The sequence below is a fragment of the Prunus dulcis genome, chromosome 8 (assembly GCF_902201215.1).
Source record: "Prunus dulcis chromosome 8, ALMONDv2, whole genome shotgun sequence".
Taxonomy (NCBI): Eukaryota; Viridiplantae; Streptophyta; class Magnoliopsida; order Rosales; family Rosaceae; genus Prunus; species Prunus dulcis.
This window is the reverse complement of record NC_047657.1, coordinates 3,201,830-3,220,508: the sequence shown is the minus strand read 5'-3', so window position 1 is coordinate 3,220,508 and position 18,679 is coordinate 3,201,830. Positions and strand designations below refer to the sequence as shown.

Sequence of the window (18,679 nt, the reverse complement as noted above, 5' to 3'; positions counted from 1 at the left end):
CCATATATATAAAGCAAAGGGTAGAGAATGATAAAACATTCAAAATACCCGAGAATGCCCTTGGTTAATGCAAACATTAAGAATTGAAATTATTAATTAAATGAGGATAATATGGTAAATTCACACTTTTTCATATTAAAAAAATTAAAATTAAAAGAAAAATCGGATAATGAATCCTATTTTTATGAAACACAACTACCCATTATATTTTTTAATTCTAAAATAAATTAAAAATTAAAATTAAAAAACCTCTCGTAGGCGCGGAAGCGCGTGCAGAGAGACTAGTGAATATAATAGAAATACTATAAAAAATCAAGATAAACACGAAGTAAAACTTAGCTTGGTTGGTTAAGGGCACTTGTTATGAAGCGGAGGTCATGGGTGTGCAAAAAAAAGGACAAAATTGTAAATGTAACTCCCTATAATAAGCAGCCCACAATACTTGGGTCTCCATTCACTAAACCCAAAAGCAAAATTAGTCATTTATGGCCAGTTTGGCATTTCTATGTTGTGAAAATAATAGCTGTCAGATTTTCTGTAAGAGAAATCAGCTATGAGAGAAAGCAGTTTGGCTTTTGGTAAACTTTTTTTAAAAAGTGTTGTTGGTGCTTATTCCCACATAATCAAAAAAAGATTGCAGCATAATCATTAAATCCAATGCCTCTTCGAAATTGATTCATGCATAATTAGCAAATGAGAGCACCTCATTAGTTGCTTTCCCTTATAGTTTTCTCTCACAACAATTTTTAACAATAAGTGATTTTCTCATAGTTTACCAAACGGGCTGGGCTTCTCAATTTTTTTTTTAAAATCACTTATCACCTCAAATAAGTAATACCAAATGGGCACTTAGTATATCCTTAATTTGAGACTTATGTGTACATGAAACCCGAAAGCAAAATCAGTCTTTTAGTATATCCTTTATTTGAGACTTATAGCATATCCTTTATTTGAGACTCATGTAAACATAAAACTCCTAGTGTATCCTTTATTTGAGTCTTAGGCAGGGGCGGATCCACAGAGGAGCAAGAGTGGTCAATTGACCCCTGCAACCTCTGAAATCCTCCATTAGAGCAGCCAAACTTGACCCTTGCAAAGTGTTTGACGAAATGCCCCAAAGGGGCAACCTGTGTGCAGCTGGGTGGGACTATAAGTGCTGGGCTTTCGAGGCTGGGAGATGGAGAGGAGGGATGAGAAGGAAGAAGAAGAAGAGTGTCTCATTTGGTGGTGGTTGTGAAAAGCAGCAACTACTGCTTGTGGCTGGAGGTCGTGAGCTTGATGAGGTGGTTGCTGTCAACGCGAAGGAGCTCTGGAACCAAGTCCTAGACTAAGCAAAGTGATGGGCATGTACTAGACTAAGCAAAAACTCAAAAAATAAAAATGGTAGGCCAGATACTGATGCAACGCTAAGCACTAACTGATGGGCATGTAATTGTAGCAACAAAAAACTAAAAAAATAATAAAGAAAAGTAGGCCAAATCCACGGGTTGGTCCAAGGATTTTTTTTTTTTTTTTTGGGGGTCAAACGGTCTAAGTCTCTAACTCAAAAATATGTTCATTTATTTTTCAAGTAATTAAAAATATGTTCATTGTCATTCAACAATCAATCCAGGTCTAAGTCTCTAAAAATTTTAAAAGACAGAGAAAACCATGGGTGTGTAGCTTAAGGTGGAAAGCCCAAAAACACGAAGTAGAAATCACAGAGAGAAAAGCCACAATGCCACAATGTGAAGCTCAAGGGTCATAATGGACGTCTATAAAAGAAAATAATGAGAGAAAAACCCTAGCTCCACCAATTTTCTTCCTTTCCATTTCTCTCGATCTAAATCTATCTCTTCAAACTCATAAATAAAATAGCATCTTTATTCCCATTTTCTCTGGATCTAAACATAGCTCCGCCAACACAGACATAGGGTTAAGGAGCTGCACCTGTAAGATGTTGACCCTTGCAAGCAAAATTCCTGGATCCGCCACGGGTCTTAGGGGTCGTTTGGTACACATGCTTGGCTTGGACTAAATTTAATACCATGTTTGTTTCATTTAATTCTAGTCTTAGATGAGATTGCTAATACCGGGCCCACCAAAAACACCTCCTTAAGAGGGGACTACTAAGCCCATGTAGAAAGGGAGGATTAGCTAGTTCTATGTTCACTAATGTATAAGATGCATATATTATATTGTAATACTAATAACATACACATATACTATAATGTACATATATACATGTATATATATATATAAATACATATAGATATATACACGTATATTATTATTATTATAATATACCCATATACACATACATATTAATATTATAATAATAGCATACATGTATATATATATATATAAGGATATATACATATATGTGTATATATATTATACCATGTATGTATTATAATATACATATATACACATATACATTATATATTTATACTATATGTGTAAGAACCCAAAACAAAAATATCTAAAAAGAAAGAAAATATCTAAAAAGTAAGGAAAATATCTTTTAGCAAAAATGACCAAATTGCCCTCGCATATTTTAATGGGGAAAATTTGGCTTTTTAATCGAGAAAGAATCTGGGAATTCTGCTTACGCCATTGCGTAGAGCGCGGCGAAATGAGTTCGTAGACACGGAGTAGACCCGAATCGGAGCCGTAACGAAGAAGTTATGGTCTAAAAATCACGAAGGGCAAAATGGTAAATTGATCAAAAAGTCAGATTTTTATACACCCTCTCTCTCTCTCCCCCGTCACTTTCTCTCTCTTCCTCTCTCTCCTTCCGCGCGAACTGGGCAGTGCGCCCGTTCGACTTCCACGCGGCGGCCCGGCCACCACAGGCCGAGCCGATCTCCGCCGTGGGTACCTACGGGTCCGCCTCCGTGTCGCCGTCACAACCTGACCAATCTCCACCCCGGGGCCGCCCTGAGCTGGCCGGAAAATCGTGTTTTCCGACGGAGGTTCGTTCGAAGCTACCCGAACTTCCAGCTCGAAATTCTCCTTCGTTTCTCCACCAAATCGATCGAGTAAGGTATGGTTTCTCAGCTATTTTTCGTTTTCAAGCTGATGGATATATGGGCTTTGATCGATTTTAGCTCTAAAGGGTTCGATTTTCGACTTGAAGTTTGGCCGAAACTTCGGCCGTTCGAAACTACTATTTCTGGTCACTTTTTGGGGGTTGTCCAAGAACAAAAGTGACTCCAAATGTGGTGTTTTACCTAGGGTAGGAGTTTGGAGTCTTGGTTCCGAGATTTTTCGGCCACCCGAAATCGCTTAGGACACCCAAATCTGACCGCGCGTGCTGGGACGCGTGGGCGAGGGTAGTGATGTGATTCTATAAAGTTTTGTGACCCTCGTGTCCTCACGAGCGTGTGGGTTTTCACGGATCTCGATTCGGAGTCCGTTTGAGCCCCGAACGGATTTTCCATATAGCGCGATCCATGGGTGCAGTGTCGTTAAAACGTCGGATCGCGCTGAATTTTGGATATGTCGGTCTACACGATGTCAGGATCGTGTAGGCTTTCGACGGATTGGGAATCGGAGTCCCGGATACTCCGGAATCGCGAACCCTGGGGCTAGGGTTTGGATTTTAAGCAATAAAGCGATTTTGGCCAATTCGACCGTCCGTTTTGGACCAAACTCGTAAAACATGGTTCCCTTTCTGTAAGGAACCTTCAGGGAAGCCCAGATTGGCCATCGGAGGTCGTGGACCCACGGGGTCCCGGGTCGGCCGATCGGGCAGTGTATCGCTAAGCTGAGCGTCGTTCCTTTTGAAACTGGTCCAAGTGTCTGAAAAGGCTAGTGTGGGCTCAAGAGTAACTTGGATTTGAACGCATGTATTTCTAGGAGCCGGGGGCAGGGTGTTTAATTTAATTCTTTTTTCAGCTGTTTATTGATTTATTGTTCATGGATAATCAGGCATCAGAGGTCCAGCCGATCAGCAGGAGGAACCTTCAAAGGGCCAAATTAGCTCGGACTATCTGTCGTAGAAGTGCACAGGATCCACCACCGGGCCACTCTTAGCCTCCGCGCTTCAAAGTCAGGTAGTGTTTGTAGAAAAATCCTTGAAAGCCCGCGAACTTTGGAAAATTGCTCTGATATCGAGCTTTAGTGGAAAAACTGAAACTGGCAAATATTGGTTTATCCTATTCTGGCTGTTGGTGTGGATTTGTTGAATATTTAACAGGTGAAAATTTTGGGATTGGTCAAAATACAGGGGAGAATCTGCCGAATTTTCGACAGAAGTCTAAGGGAATTTTAAAGATAAATTGAAGTAAGAAGGGTAAAAAGGTCATTTTTGCTCGACATTTGCCAGGTGTCGGACACGCACAGGACTTGGCTCGAATTCCAAAGTGGAAATTGGGTTGGGTCCTGTCAATATGTATATATATTATAATATGCATATATATATATATGTATATGTATTATACCCATGTATATATTATAATATATAGATACACCTATATACACATATATTATATACATGTATATACGTATATATATATATGTATATTATAATATATAATATATGTACATATATTATATATACATTTATATTTTATAATATATATAATATATATGTATATATACATATATATATAATATACATATATACACGTATAAACATGTATATTATTATTATTATTATAACATACCCATATATATTATATATTATAATATACATACATATATATAAATATATGTATATGTATTATACTCATGTATATTATAATATACATATATACACCTATATACACATATATATTATATATTATAAAATACATATATACATATATAGATATTTTTGAAAAAATAAAAAAATTCTAGTCCTAGTCCAAGCATACACTAAACGTAGGATAAGTGTTATTCAACTTAGACCAAGTCAAGCCAAGTTAGTCTCTAAACATAGTCCATGCCAAGACAGTCCCTTGTAACAAACGAGCCATGTCTTTATTTGAGACTTACGTGTACATAAGCATTGTGTCTACGAAGAGAATAGTAGTGTAGTTGTGATTATTGCCTTTTTATCATTTGAGCTACAGCCCCTCGCTCAGAAACAATTACAGTTAAACTTGTTAAACCGTCTTAGGTATATAGAGGTTATCCCCGCAGCCAAACAGGGGGAGCAACTGTAGGGTCTTTACCAGGAGAGGACACGGAACAGAAGGCCTGGGAAGAGTCTGAATCCACACAAACTGCGATCTCTGTCTCCCCCTCTCCTACGAGTCTCCCGCTCTGTTTACGTTGGTCTGTAACTGGAAGTAACTGCGAAGCCGAATGGCGGAAGCTAAAGAGTCCACGTCGAGTCCGCTGGCGCAAGCCGACTCTGAAGATGTTCCCAAGTCTCCTCCAAGCTCCCCCAACTCCTCCACTCGCGAGGTCTGTCTGTCTTTACTCTCTCAACCCTCAACCTCTCTATCACTATAGAAAAATATCTTCCCAATTTGGAAATCTATGAAGTTTGGGATTTAATTAGAGTGAGAAAAATTGATTGTGAATTTGAACAACCATAATGAGTTTATGTTTATGTATTTGTGTTAGTGGAACTTGGCTGATCTCGTAATTGTTCTTCCTGTTTGTGAAGTTAATAGTTGAATGCTGAATTTTTCCTAATTATCTTTTGGAGGCTCTGGAGCTATGAGATGCTCGGAGAAAGATAGAGAAATTAGGGGCTCTGTATAAAACATGGGTATAATTACTTGGGTACCTCCCTTTGAGGTTGTTATGATGGTAAAAGATCACCATAAACAAGAATGGATGTCAATACACAAAGCTCATTTTGAGTTCTAAATAAACTAGAATGATGTAGTCTTTGAGTAATGGATCTGCAGAGCACCTCAAAATATAAAGAAGTATCGCTAATTTCTCCATACTCGTTCCAAGCTTGAAGTACCGTTTGTGCAAATATATTATGTTCTGAGAACCTTTAAAGATAATAAATTAAAAACTAAAACCAAAAATGTTCACACATTATGGTGCAAAGTAGGTTTTGTATCAAGTGGTTTTGGGCACTTATGTTAGTCTTTTCCTGCATCTAGTCCTATTTACAGTCATTATTTACTGAAATTCTCTCTCTCTCTCTCTCTCTCTCTCATGGACAAGTCATTCATGCTGGAGACATTAGCTACTGCAGAGCACTACCTCGTTGGTTCTGTTCGTGCACGAGTATTTTTTTTAATTGAGTTATTTTGTTTATTATTTGGCAATGCATATAGCTTACAAAACAATTCTTGTTCCTGCTGTACTGCTTTGACTCTTGAATTTCATCAGGCATGCTATGCAGTGCTCCAGAGTTGGGTCTCAAAGAAATTCATGACCGGATGGTAATGAGCATAATTTGGTTCTGATTGTTTTTTCTTGCATTTGTTTTCTCCTCTAGCTTTTTCATGATTTTATGATTCGTTTATCTCGTTTAATAGTAACAATGTTAGGTTGAATTGTAAAATTGCAGCATGGTTCTCTTTCCTGTCGCTGTAACATTCTTCATCACTTGGTGGTTTGTTCAGTTTGTGGATGGTTTCTTCAGTCCAATATATGCCAGGCTTGGGGTTAGCATATTTGGTATGACTCAAAAGCACCAAATTGATGTTTACTTTGGGTATGCAATGGCTAATTCTTAATGAAGTTGAAAGTGATGTGTGCATTGCTGTGAAAAGTTCTGAAAAAATTCATAATAATAATCACCAGTCTGGCTCTGAACAGATCCTCTGTCTTTCTTAAAGACAAACGCATTAAGAAAACCTTACTTTTACTCAGTTTCTTAAACTTTGATCCAATTTATTGACATGGTTGATTGTTTTAGGGTTTACAATGATCATTTTGAGCTTAGACTTGAGGTTTCTAGTCTCAGATTGGTTAGTCGCTTTGATTTAAGCCCGAAAATTGATACTTCAAACCTAAAATTGAAGCTCTAAATGACCATTCTATACCTTCAATAGTCAACCTGTCATTAAATGGGATCAAAGTTGAAGAAAATTGAGTATAAGTGAGGTTTTCTCAATGTTTCCGTCTTTAAGAAAGACAGGGCGTCTTACAAATAATTTCTGTAATAATCAACTGCCAATTATAATAAGAAATTTTCAAGCGAATGCTGTAGAGGTGTTGGTCCTTGAAGTAGTTTGCTACTTCTTACTTGCATATGTTTTTGCATGTCTTGAATTTGTAGTAATACTTTTGAACCAAAAAAGAAAAGAAAAGAATAAATTCTAGTAATACTATATGGATTGTACTTGAATAGATTTTTTGGAAGTATCCAAGTAGTTCAAGTTGCAATCACTATCCAAATTTGATATGGAAGGAGCTGGATAAACAAATATTAGTATGGGAGAACGAGGAAGAAAAGTAGACGAAGGTCATTGTGAATCACCAAACCTCCTCATTACCATATTTGGGGTAACCGTTTTAGTGGTGGCAAAGCATAGATTATTACTTCTTAATATAGGGAAAATTTATATAAAGAGGACTACTTTTAATCTTTTTGGTTATATCTGAAGTTTCAAAGTGTTATAAGCAAATATCATATCTGAAGTATAAGTTCATATTGAGTTCTTCTGGATAATATAATTAATTGTTCGTCAATTTCATCATGGGTGGTTAATTGCCAGATCTCTGAGCAGAAATCATATGTTTTTGTATGCTTCAACATTGAATACTTCTTTTTTTTATTGTTGCAGGCCTAGGATTTGTCACATCCCTTGCCTTTATATTCTTAGTCGGTATATTTGCTTCATCATGGATGGGTGCAACAGTTTTCTGGATTGGGGAATGGTTCATAAAACGAATGCCCTTTATGAAGCACATATACTCAGCCTCCAAACAAATTAGCTCTGCAATCTCTCCAGGTAATTGCCGCTATTTCAATATCTAGGTCCTTTTTTTTTTTTACCTCTTTGTAAACTGTTTGCATGGCTGCGTCCTTATTATCTTAGGTTTTAAGTTTTCTCTTATCAAATCTGGGGCTATAAAGGAGCCAAGCCACTTGCAAGCATGTAGGTCTCACATGAGTTGAGGCTAGACCTGGGCTGAAATTTTTAACAAATGAATCAAGCCAAGCTTAGTTTCCGGCTTGTTGAAACAACGAGTCAAGCCCAGAAATTGGTTGGTTGGTTTATTAGGCTCACCAACCTATCTAAAATGTCTCTTGGTGTGATTTTAGTTTAGGTCAAGCCACTAGAAACGTATACCATATAAGGCTCTTGGTAAATTCTGTTGTTTGATTTTGACTCACTTCTTATGTGGGCTTCCATTACGCTGTTTGGTTTAAGTTGAATAATGGCATGAACGTGAAATATAATTCCCCTATTTGAAGTAAACGACCCGTATTGTTGCCATTGTAAACCAAAAGTTAAGTGATGAGCACACACATGCAATGGCCTTCCACTTCCAGGAAAATTGTTTTATTTTATACCATTTGGTGCTACCTAGGTTGAATATTTCTTGTCCTGAGCTAGTGGAAGTTTGTGGTGCCCTGTCGCTTGTGAGTGGATGCTATGGTGCATGTTATAATTGGTGTATTTCTGACATGGAATTCATTCAGTGTTTGTCCATTATTTTTCACCATTTTAGATTTAGTAGTCAGAAATAATTCTCTCTTTGTGACAGACCAAAATACCACTGCATTTAAAGAGGTTGCAATTATCCGTCATCCTCGGCTTGGTGAATATGCATTTGGTTTTATCACATCATCTGTAACCCTTCAGGTATGTTTCAATATTCTATTTATTAAAATGTTTGGTTTGGATTTGGAAGAAGCAGATTTAGTTTGTTAGATTGTTAGATTGTTTTGTCCCAAGTTCTACCTAGCTGAGTTGTTTTCTACTTAATATTAGAATCAGGTGATGGCTTATATTGTTTGTTAATGAATGGGTGAGGAATAACTATCAGAACAGCTATTACCTGATTCCCTCCAAAACCAGGTTCTCCCTCTAAAAGCAGTTTCTTGTGTACAGAGAAAAAAGAAAGGTTTTTATTTTCCTCTAGTTAGTATTGCCACCTCCTAAGAAGTTCAAAAGTGGTTTCTCAGTTATTATTAATAATTTTTTTTAAAGCAAATGAAAGATTTTTAAGTTAATTAAATGTGATGAAGAATCGTTTATATTTACAAGCAGCCATATGATGTAGGATATGGGTGAGTTGAGTATTTGGGTAATTTAGCGGAAGCGAAAACAATGGAAAAACAGAAAATAGGTGGTAAAAAGATGCCTTGGCTTCACACCAAAAGAGTTTGGCTTCACACCAAGGAGTCTCCAATCTCTGCATCTCTTTCGTTTGTAAACCCTAATGGGTTTGACAAAGATGTCCTCATCACTATATAATTATTTAGTTGTAGGAAAGTACTAAGGCTATCACCCAATTTTTACTTGAAATCTGAAAAGCAAGAATTAATGTTCATATTTCAATACTATTTACAACTATTACAGTAACCTTCTAAAAAAATCTATATTGCAATACCCTCTACAAATTAATATGGAATTTAAGATTGACAAAAAAAAAATAAATAAATAAAATGATGATGGTTGTTTTCTGATGGTTTGCAGTAGAAAATATTAATGTTCTAATAGTTGGCGATGTTGGTTTAGTTTATATTGGATTTTCTTATAATGACCATGTACCTTTTGGATCTGATTATTGGTGGTTTGACTACAGAGGGATGATGGAGATGAGGAGTTGTGTAGTGTTTATGTCCCAACAAACCATCTATACATTGGCGATATTTTTCTTGTCAATTCTGAAGAGATCATACGGCCAAATTTGTCCGTGCGGGAAGGGATAGGTTTGTTTCCTCTTTTGTGTGGATGCACCATATATTATATATATGTTTCAGTCATGGACGCGATCGTTTCGCATACAATCTGTTTTGCCTTGTGAGTTTTTTAAAAGTTATAGACTAAAAGGGAAAATGGGTTCCTAATATAAGAGCTCCTGGAAATGTATGAGAACCTTTATACATTATAACCGGGGAAGCCTACATTTAACATTAATGGGCCAGTGCAAGAGGTAATGGGGTTTATTTAAAAGTAAAACAAAAAGATTAATGGTTCTTCTGCAAAGAAATAAACAAATAGAGGTTGATGGATAAAGAATTATTGGCTATGCTTTTCGGATGTTCTACAGGTTTATCAGACTGCCAGACGCGCTTTTAATTCTAGTAGTAAAGTAGTATACAGAATTAACCTAAACAGGAATAAAGTTGACAAAACTCATAGCTTTAGCTCAAGTGGCATTCTGTGAGACGGGCAACCCAGGTTTTAGATTCAAGTCTTGATGTAAGCGAAAGAATGTCCTATTATTTCCTGTGGAAAGAGTTCAAGTATGATTTCATAAAAACCCCTATTTATGGAGCTCTCAGTTTCTTCAAATCCAAGGATGCTAAATCCTGGCTAGCTTTTGTCTGTCTCCTCCTTGTGATTGTGCACTAAGACTCTGGCTTCACCTTGTTTTTGTCGGAGGCTTGGCAATGAAAACTGATATTCTTAGTGGCTGTTAAATAAAGAACTAACTACCATTTATTTAATACCAATTGAGGAAGAAAATATTGTTCGCTTGAAACTTTTTGCATAGAATAGTATGATACAAATATTATTTAACTTGTCCTGTTTATACCATAATATATATATACATACATATATATATATATATATATATATATATATATATGACTAATACAAAATTGAACACTTCAAACACTTATTAGATTCTGATTTATGTTCTATGTTCAATGGTTTCTTTTTTATATTTCTGAAGTGTTTGCATAAACGGATTAGTTGAAATGCACCCTCAGTTTTAAATCTTGATCCTTGGTGAAATATACAAAACTTAGATTGACAATTTAATGAAAATGCATGAATAAGCACTGATGCATATCTACATAATTGACAGAGATTTCCTAAGTGGCATTAAGTATATTGAGAAAATAGCTTGGCTTTTTATGGAATTAGGTCACTGAGGGACAACAAATCATAAGAAGTTTGGTCAAAATAGTTTTGAATTTTGACTGGGTTGTCAGTTTAAGTATTATGATGTATGAGTCTGTTTCCTCATATTCCGGTGTTTCATCAAAAGCCAATTGTTCCATGGAAGTTCCTTGATGGCTCTCTCGGAGAGAAATACCCAAAAAACAAAATTAATTTTACTTGGCAGTTAACCACAGATGATTGCGATTAGTGTTTTTTTTTTTTTCCTTGTTTTGAAGAAATCTTCAAGACCTTTTTTGTTGAGTAGCACTTGTGGCAAATGGTTTATTATTGCATAATGTTTTGACAATTATTTATCCCTGAAATGCAGAGATCATAATTTCAGTCGGTATGACGATGCCACAGGTGATATCTCCAATTGAAAGGATTCCTCCTCGTCAAAATGATAGGATACCATTGAACAGAATGGTGTCCCTGTAAAAAAAAAAAACAGAAGATCTGGAAGGCTTATAGGGCAGGTGCAGACGCACACAATGTGGTGTTTCTGATATGGATCGCAGCGGTTGTGCGTGATAAGATAGAATACCGCTAGACATGAGAAAAGCTAGAATACCGCGAGACCTGAGGAACTTTAAGTTGTTCTTTGATTCTGGGCTGGGGTTTCCAATCGAATTTTGTTCCTGCCATTGTATGTGTTATGTAGGTTACCTAATGTATGTTGAGCACTCTTTTTCAATGCTATGATGTATATTCAGTGTATTTTCTTTTTATTTCCTTGTTTTTTTTTTTTTCTGTGTAAAGGGAATATACAACTGCAGCACTGCTGTTATGTTATATGTTTATTACTCTGCCCTTCAAAGTTCCATCTAAATTACTGCAGTCCGGTTGACTTTACACTGAATTGATGCCATATCTTCTTTCAGCTGGCAGTGTTTGATAGAAATAACTCTGAATTGATGCCATATCTTCTTTCAGCTGGCAGTGTTTGATAGAAATAACTAAAACTATTTCTGGAGAAGCACCTACTAGGTGTTACTTCAAGCACTTTCAAGTGCTTTGAATTGAAGCTTAGATTTTAACAAAGATTTGGTAATAAAAGCGCCTTTACAAGCGAAAGCGCATGTGATGAGCTTAGGCCCTATACGTGAAAAATACGAGGCGATTAATTCTTGTAAGAAACTCTGTGCACAATTACCAAGCAGCTGGAGTAGCTCAGCTGGTTAGAGCGTGTGGCTGTTAACCACAAGGTCGAAGGTTCAATCCCTTCCTCTAGCGATTTGTTCGTAATTTTTTCTTCATTTTTTCATTTTTTCTTAAAACAGTTACTGCATTGTCTTTGCTGTTTATTTTCCTCTTACTAGTTTACCAATTTGGTGGCTGAACAAGCTGCTCTGCCATTATTCCTGAGGTTGCGTTGCGTCTAAACCTTCGGCATGTTTACTTACACCATCACTTGTAAATAAACGTGCAGTTAATCTCTCTCTCAAACCCAATTTGATGTCACTTTGTAACCTATTTAGATGTTCGACATAGGTCTAAAAGTCTTCGTCCAAATAGGTCTCAAAAGTCCTATTTATACCATAAGGGCTTGTTTGGTCCCTAGTATTGAATTGGATATAAAAACTCTCTATATATCAAGCATGTTAAAGGAAAAAATGAAAAGAAAAAAAAAATTGACCATGTTAAAGGTCGAAGATGTATTACTCATGAAGTAAAGTTATTCTTCTCCACTTCTCCATCCAAGTTGTGAGCCTATCTTTAACATCTTCCGCAACTTGTGGTTCCCCCGACATAACATCTTCCGCAACCTTTTCACCTTCACTTTGGAATCGTTACCCAGTTGGTAGAATTCAAAACACAGGCCTGAGTCCCCACATTATCTGCTTTCCATTCAACTTTCAAGGCATTGATATCATACCACACAAACACGTGATCTGAATTCAAATATCTCTCACAGCTTTGTCTGCATTTGGTTATATACTCATACTCAGCGTACCAAGTTCTTGCGAATACCAGGCATGCCCCAAATACCTACATAGCAAACATCTCGTGAATCAATGCACAATAACGATTCAATTTGCTCAATTTTTCTTTCGATTCCAACCAGGCCCTTTAACTCACATGACGATTTCCGATCCAATTCGGTTAAAATATCTTTCACAACTTTATCAACTAAAAGGTTCTCCCTCCATATATGATTATGAAGGACAAACAATAATTAGTAAGTCTGCCATCTTGTATTAATAATAAATATAACAGTCACAAGTGAAAATTAAGAGAGACACAGACAGATTGGCTGCTTTCGTCCAAGCATCCCTCCTCTTGAAGCGTTCTTCAAGTTGAGCAAAGGTACCTGCATAACTCCTCTGCTGTTTTCTTACATCTGATGGATGGATCGATGCCGTAAAAGATCGGCATAACAATGTGTCCATATTTTTCCATGCATCCCAGTATATGCAAAAGCTCATTCAAACACCATGTGGAAGAAGCGTAGTTCTTCGAGAAAATGATCACCGTAAGCTTGGATTTTTCGATTGCTTCAAGAAGGGCAGGTCCAATTTCGTTTCCTCTCTCAAGTTTATAATCTATGTAGGTCACAATTTTCTTCCGAAGTAAAGCAGCATGAAGATGGCTGGTAAAGATATTGCGGGTGTCAACGCCACTGAAACTAAGAAACACATCGTACTTTTCTTCAAGAGGGATAGCAGCAGCCGAACAAGAAGCAACCATACTTATGACCTACAAATCCACGCGCGTTGACAAACACATTATATATATTCAAAACAAGAAGAAGCACATTAACGAAAGCTAGCTTATAATGGCTTAATTATTATACTCCAAATAGAAATATCAAACCAAAAAATCTGCACACATTAACCATTTTTGTATAATAGAGATGAAACTAGCACTACATAAGGCAATAGGTTAGAGACTTTACCAACTACAAGGTGGATATAAATCAGTGGGATCACCTCCAGAGCAAGAAACACGTCGCAGACAGAGAGATTAATTGCCTTAATTAAGAGAGAAATAATACAACTAAGAAGGATTAAGATTTAAGATGCATAGCAGCAATGAGGATCAAGAAAGGGAGTGCAGTTGACTTCAGTATTAATATGCTTGATTTGATCCGAAGAAAAATACATATCCAAACTTCTTTTCTTATGGTTAAATTTGATGAAGTAATGGAGAAGAACACGACCGACAAGCCACCGAATTGGCCTCCCATCACGCTTTAAATTTATTGTTTAAGAAAAGGAAATGAGATGGGAGTGTAAACTGATGAATTCCATGCATTCTTGCAGCGTGAAGTCGTGTTCTATAATAAACTAAACTAAAATAAATGGAAGACTCAGACTCAAGCTGGAGTTCTCTTTTTTCTTTTTTCTTTTTTCCTTTACCAATTTATAAAAAAAACACAGAAGTTTTGAACAATTAGTCAAAGAACCCAATACAATATAAAGAACAACACAAAAGGAAAACAAATAAATAATAAATAGGAGTGATATCAGGCTTTTATCATTAAAAAAAAAAGAAAAAAAAAGGTGTGAATGAAGAACTTTTACCTGTACAAGATTTTCTAAACAGAAAAACAGACTTCTGCAACAGCAAGAAGAAAATAAGTCCATAAGAATATTATGTATGCAGTACGAGTAACTTTAGTATGGTACAAATCCAGTGAAAATGATGTGCAGATACGTTCTGTTGCCCGTTCTCAGAGGTTTCTTATACAAGCGCATTCATGAAATCCGCTTTTCATGTCTACCGCACTTTTTACAAAATAAAATTCTAATTTTCGTATAGATCTTCTAATTATGTTCAAAATTGCACAGAGGTCGGAGGAATTAGAATTAACAAGCTCGTAAGTTATTTTGAACATAAGCACAATATTAACTTTAAAAAGGAAGCGATCCAAACTCAAGTTTTACACCCTCTGTCATAAATCATGGCTAATAAACAAAGGAGTTGATTTTGGCACTTCAAATATCATGTATCACACTCCTCTACCCTCTCACACAAGCATTCATAATCGTTGTAACCTTTCCCGACAACAGTACCAAGCAAGCTGCAAGAAGCGAGTCATGGATTATGTAGCTACATCTTTTTTTTCCTTTTGTCTGTGCAATTCGTTATTCATGTAAAAAGAAAGGAATGAACCCTTATTGGTGCAGAACAGAAATGGTCTATACATTGAATTTTTCTGTTCCTTCTTCCTTCTTGTTGCACCATTTAATTTTCTTTGAAGAACAAATCAGTTATCTCCCTCGTCTAGCTGTTGGAGGCAGTTTCTCAGATGGACCGCATGGAAGCTTTTGTCCAGTCTCCTCCTCAATCCTTCTCTTGAGCTCTCTAAGTATTCTAATTTGCCCGAGCTTCTCAGGGGACAATTTGTCCCAGTAAATCCCTATACTCATAGAAATATTGGTATTAAGAATATCATCTAGTACTGTAAGACGGTACTCTGACTAACCAATCTCATCATAAAATGGTACAAATTACAAATATCAAGGGAAGTTAGGATGTGTGCTCAACTAACTCTTCAAGGAAAACTATTTTCCCAGAGAAAGGAAAAGGAAAATTAAGCAAATTGCAGACGTTCACCAACCTTGAGGCTTTGGAATTGATGTGTTGGTAAATATGACCTGGGTTGGAGTGCATATGATGTCCACTGGTACATCATGGACTAACAGCTTCTCAATCGGAATATCATCTACCAATTGACTGTCATGCACTGCAAGAAATTTCGCATTTCACATATGATGTAAACAGAAAAAGTAACCAAAGTAATATTTAGAAGAAAAGGAAGAGCCTAATTGAGGAACTAAAGACGACAGAACAAAATTTGAAGCATGAAAAGTAATATTCAAATGCAAACCTTTCATGTCCCCTGCCCAAAGGATGGAATACGCATGCAAACACATACAAATTAACTCCTCTTGAACCAGATAAAAGAAACACGAGGATTAGCAGAAAAGAAACCACACTTACCCGTAGTGACAACTGGTGTTGAGTCATCAATGGCTCCCATGAATCGCAGCATCCCATATTCAAGTTCTGCAAATCCCTGCACCCCAACTTTATCATTAAACAAAAGACTTGACTAAGTTTTACCCACTTCCTGAATATGTCAATGACTCAATAATGACACCACGCAAGACAAAATTTCAAATTGAACAAGCTTAAACTTCACATATAAAAACCGTCTCTTATTTGTACTCCATAAAATGAGCTAATGACATTTAAATACTAACCAAACTTTTTCCCAGGATTAGAGGTCTGAATCACTATTCATTTAACTTTTTTTTTATAACAAATCCTCATCCATTTAGTTAGAGTGATAAAGCAACGTGACATTACGTCCAGAACCAAAATGCTGTAAGAAAGTATGGGTAGGACAAACAAACAAGATGCCTGCAGTAATGAGTTGTAGTATGCATTTCTAAGAAAGTATGACAAGGGTAAGCAAACACTTTCCATAGTATGATTACCTCACCCTTGCCAAGTCGAGCGCCTGTCCTTGGATCAACAGCAACTGAGCCGATGACTATAAGATCAACCTTGATTTTCTCGTCTAATCCAATTGCCCGCCCATACTTGGCGACCCCAACAGAGGTGCAAGCCTCTTTGATTGTACTAGGAGTCAACATATGGGATTCAAGAACGGAGAAAAACCCAGTCCTTAAACGGGGTTGCGGAGTTAACAACTTCTTCTCACCTGCACAAAATCAAGGGTCTTAAATTGGATTTTGAAGTGAAGAACAGTAGGCATTACTGGTTCCTGGTGCACATAGAAACAATTTTCAATTTTCATAAAATATTAATACAACTCATAATTCATCTGTACAACCATCCTACAAGGTTCTTTGAGCCAAGTTTTAACTGAGTGGTGATATATCATCCAGTGTTGTTAAGAAGTATGTCTATCATATTGTGCTTATTCAAGCAGTTAACTGTCAATTGTTCCAAATGTACTTTTGGCTTATAAGATGCAAACATATGATTTTATCTACCGCCGTTTCAACTTCCAAAACATTGTAAAATCCACATACGTATGATAGTCCATAAGCAAAATGGGGTATATGAATCATGGGTAAACCATACTATCAATCAACACAGGTTTCAGGTAGAACCATGTTTGCAAGTGGCCCAAATAATCTTGTGCAAGATTAACATATATATACATTTATAATATATTTTTCAAGTGAAACTACCTTTTAGAACTCCTCTTGTAAGTTGTATTGTATATATCTGGGTTGCAACCTCTTGGTGCCATTTTAATACATTTTCTTACATATATTTATATGATTTCAAGAAAATTAATATACAATTACTTTTTTTTTAACAAAGCAAACTTGGGTTGCAAGGGGCCGAACACACTGCATTCGTCAACTCGCTTAACTCACATTTCCATACAATTACTATATTAACCACATGAACAAGTAGGCACGTAAGTACTTAAACTAACCAGACAGTGTGAGAAACCTGACTTGCTTCTGAGGTGAATCTGGATTAACCTTCACGCAATTCCCGACCCGAAACACTTCCAACCCACCCAACTGCCCAAACTCGCATTATTTATTTTCTTAATTAAAACCCACATTATTAAAATAAAGAAAAAAAATTATCTTTAAATTTCTCAGCAACCCAAAAAATAAAATTAAAAGAAGAAAATTAAAAAAAATTACAAAGTGCTCTTACTTTATCCGCAGCAGCTGCAGCGCCAACGAAGTTTGGTATGCGATGGTGAACGGGGCGCGGATTCTGGGCTATGTTCCGGGCCTCCATCATGTCCCAAATTCTCTTCCGGATCACCCATTTCCAAGCTTTCGGGTCTTCGGCAACCCCACTTTGCTGGGTCTCAATCTTCGAAGTCTCCGCCATTTCTTCTCGAGCCTTGGCGTCAAGGCTGAGCCGCTCGGCTTCGTAAGCCGCCTCGTCGAAAGTGACGTCGTTTCGGGGTCCGCTGCTACTGCCACTTCTCCGCATGAAGAGGTGTTTGTGAGAATTTGTTGGGAGGGAGAGTGAAGAGAGAGAATGGCGGCATTTCTGGGTTTTATTCAGGAGGTTGGGTAGGGGTCCAAGTGTAAATGGGGTTGAGTTTCGGAGCAGGCTTGAATCCATTAACGGCATTTCCGGCAACTGTCTCTTTGCTTCAGCCTTATCAAAATATATATATATATATATATATATATATATATATATATAACAAAATGCGGATAACTGTGAAACATTCAAAATATCATAAAATATCTTGGTTAATTTAAATATTAAAAATTAAAATTATTAATTAAATGAGAATAATATGGTAAATTCACATTTTTTTATATTTAAAAAAATTAAAATTAAAATCAATTGACACATGTGTGCGAAAAAACTAGTCTTATTGACGTGATAATAAATTTGACCGAAAAGAAAATGATTTTAAAAAATGACAAAAAGAAAAAATATGATTATAAAAGGAATATCTTTTAGAATTATCAACACATATAAAGCTAAAAAATAGGAGTGGACATGGTCCGAATTGGATTGGCTTCACCTCAAAATCGCGGTCGATTCAATTACCATATAACTGTTTGATTCGGTTTGGTTTTGACAAAATTATAAAGAAAACTAAACTAAACCAAACCAATTTAAGAATGTTTGGTTCGACTGGTTTGGGCCTAAGATCAATTCTCTTTCTTTTTGCATTTGTTCAACATTGTTAGCCCCAATTTCAACAAACAAACAAAAAATCACAACTTGGCCCATATTTTTTTCCTTTTGTAGAGTAT

General features: G+C 36.4%; 3 protein-coding genes and 1 non-coding gene across 4 annotated transcripts; 2 read left to right on the top strand and 2 right to left on the bottom strand.

Annotated features, from left to right (window-relative positions):
• The first annotated feature begins 5,012 nt into the window (after positions 1 to 5,012).
• On the top strand, positions 5,013 to 11,661 carry LOC117638052 (protein LIKE COV 2). Its single transcript, XM_034373134.1, has 7 exons — positions 5,013 to 5,373; positions 6,265 to 6,317; positions 6,446 to 6,555; positions 7,668 to 7,835; positions 8,596 to 8,693; positions 9,640 to 9,766; positions 11,278 to 11,661. Exons 1-7 carry the CDS (start codon positions 5,272 to 5,274, stop codon positions 11,385 to 11,387), a joined length of 768 nt encoding a protein of 255 aa, XP_034229025.1. The 5' UTR covers positions 5,013 to 5,271; the 3' UTR covers positions 11,388 to 11,661.
• Positions 11,662 to 12,108: 447 nt separating this feature from the next.
• On the top strand, positions 12,109 to 12,182 carry TRNAN-GUU. Its single transcript has one exon. It is a non-coding gene; the product is annotated as a tRNA-Asn (tRNA).
• Positions 12,183 to 12,894: 712 nt separating this feature from the next.
• On the bottom strand, positions 12,895 to 13,637 carry LOC117636987 (disease resistance protein RLM3-like). The gene is made up of 2 exons (XM_034371713.1): positions 13,289 to 13,637; positions 12,895 to 12,938 (listed from the first exon to the last, which is right to left on the bottom strand). The coding sequence occupies exons 1-2, from the start codon at positions 13,635 to 13,637 to the stop codon at positions 12,895 to 12,897; spliced, it is 393 nt and encodes a 130-aa protein (XP_034227604.1).
• A 1,137-nt stretch (positions 13,638 to 14,774) lies between these two features.
• On the bottom strand, positions 14,775 to 18,066 carry LOC117637585 (5-formyltetrahydrofolate cyclo-ligase-like protein COG0212). The gene is made up of 6 exons (XM_034372516.1): positions 17,607 to 18,066; positions 17,374 to 17,464; positions 16,397 to 16,623; positions 15,897 to 15,972; positions 15,514 to 15,639; positions 14,775 to 15,312 (listed from the first exon to the last, which is right to left on the bottom strand). Exons 1-6 carry the CDS (start codon positions 18,036 to 18,038, stop codon positions 15,164 to 15,166), a joined length of 1,101 nt encoding a protein of 366 aa, XP_034228407.1. The 5' UTR covers positions 18,039 to 18,066; the 3' UTR covers positions 14,775 to 15,163.
• Positions 18,067 to 18,679: the final 613 nt, after the last annotated feature.

What these genes read in the sequence shown, in the direction of transcription:
- LOC117638052 (XM_034373134.1), top strand. Translation starts at nt 5,272, where the DNA reads ATGGCGGAAGCTAAAGAGTCCACGTCGAGTCCGCTGGCGCAAGCCGAC. An exon ending in CCAACTCCTCCACTCGCGAG is followed by an intron (nt 5,374 to 6,264) that starts GTCTGTCTGTCT and finishes GAATTTCATCAG; the next exon opens with GCATGCTATGCAGTGCTCCA. An exon ending in AAGAAATTCATGACCGGATG is followed by an intron (nt 6,318 to 6,445) that starts GTAATGAGCATA and finishes GTAAAATTGCAG; the next exon opens with CATGGTTCTCTTTCCTGTCG.
- LOC117636987 (XM_034371713.1), bottom strand. Translation starts at nt 13,637, where the DNA reads ATGGTTGCTTCTTGTTCGGCTGCTGCTATCCCTCTTGAAGAAAAGTAC. An exon ending in CATCGATCCATCCATCAGAT is followed by an intron (nt 12,939 to 13,288) that starts GTAAGAAAACAG and finishes TTTGCTATGTAG; the next exon opens with GTATTTGGGGCATGCCTGGT.
- LOC117637585 (XM_034372516.1), bottom strand. Translation starts at nt 18,038, where the DNA reads ATGCCGTTAATGGATTCAAGCCTGCTCCGAAACTCAACCCCATTTACA. An exon ending in CAGGTTTCTCACACTGTCTG is followed by an intron (nt 16,624 to 17,373) that starts GTTAGTTTAAGT and finishes GATTTTGTGCAG; the next exon opens with GTGAGAAGAAGTTGTTAACT. An exon ending in CTCGACTTGGCAAGGGTGAG is followed by an intron (nt 15,973 to 16,396) that starts GTAATCATACTA and finishes GTTGGGGTGCAG; the next exon opens with GGATTTGCAGAACTTGAATA.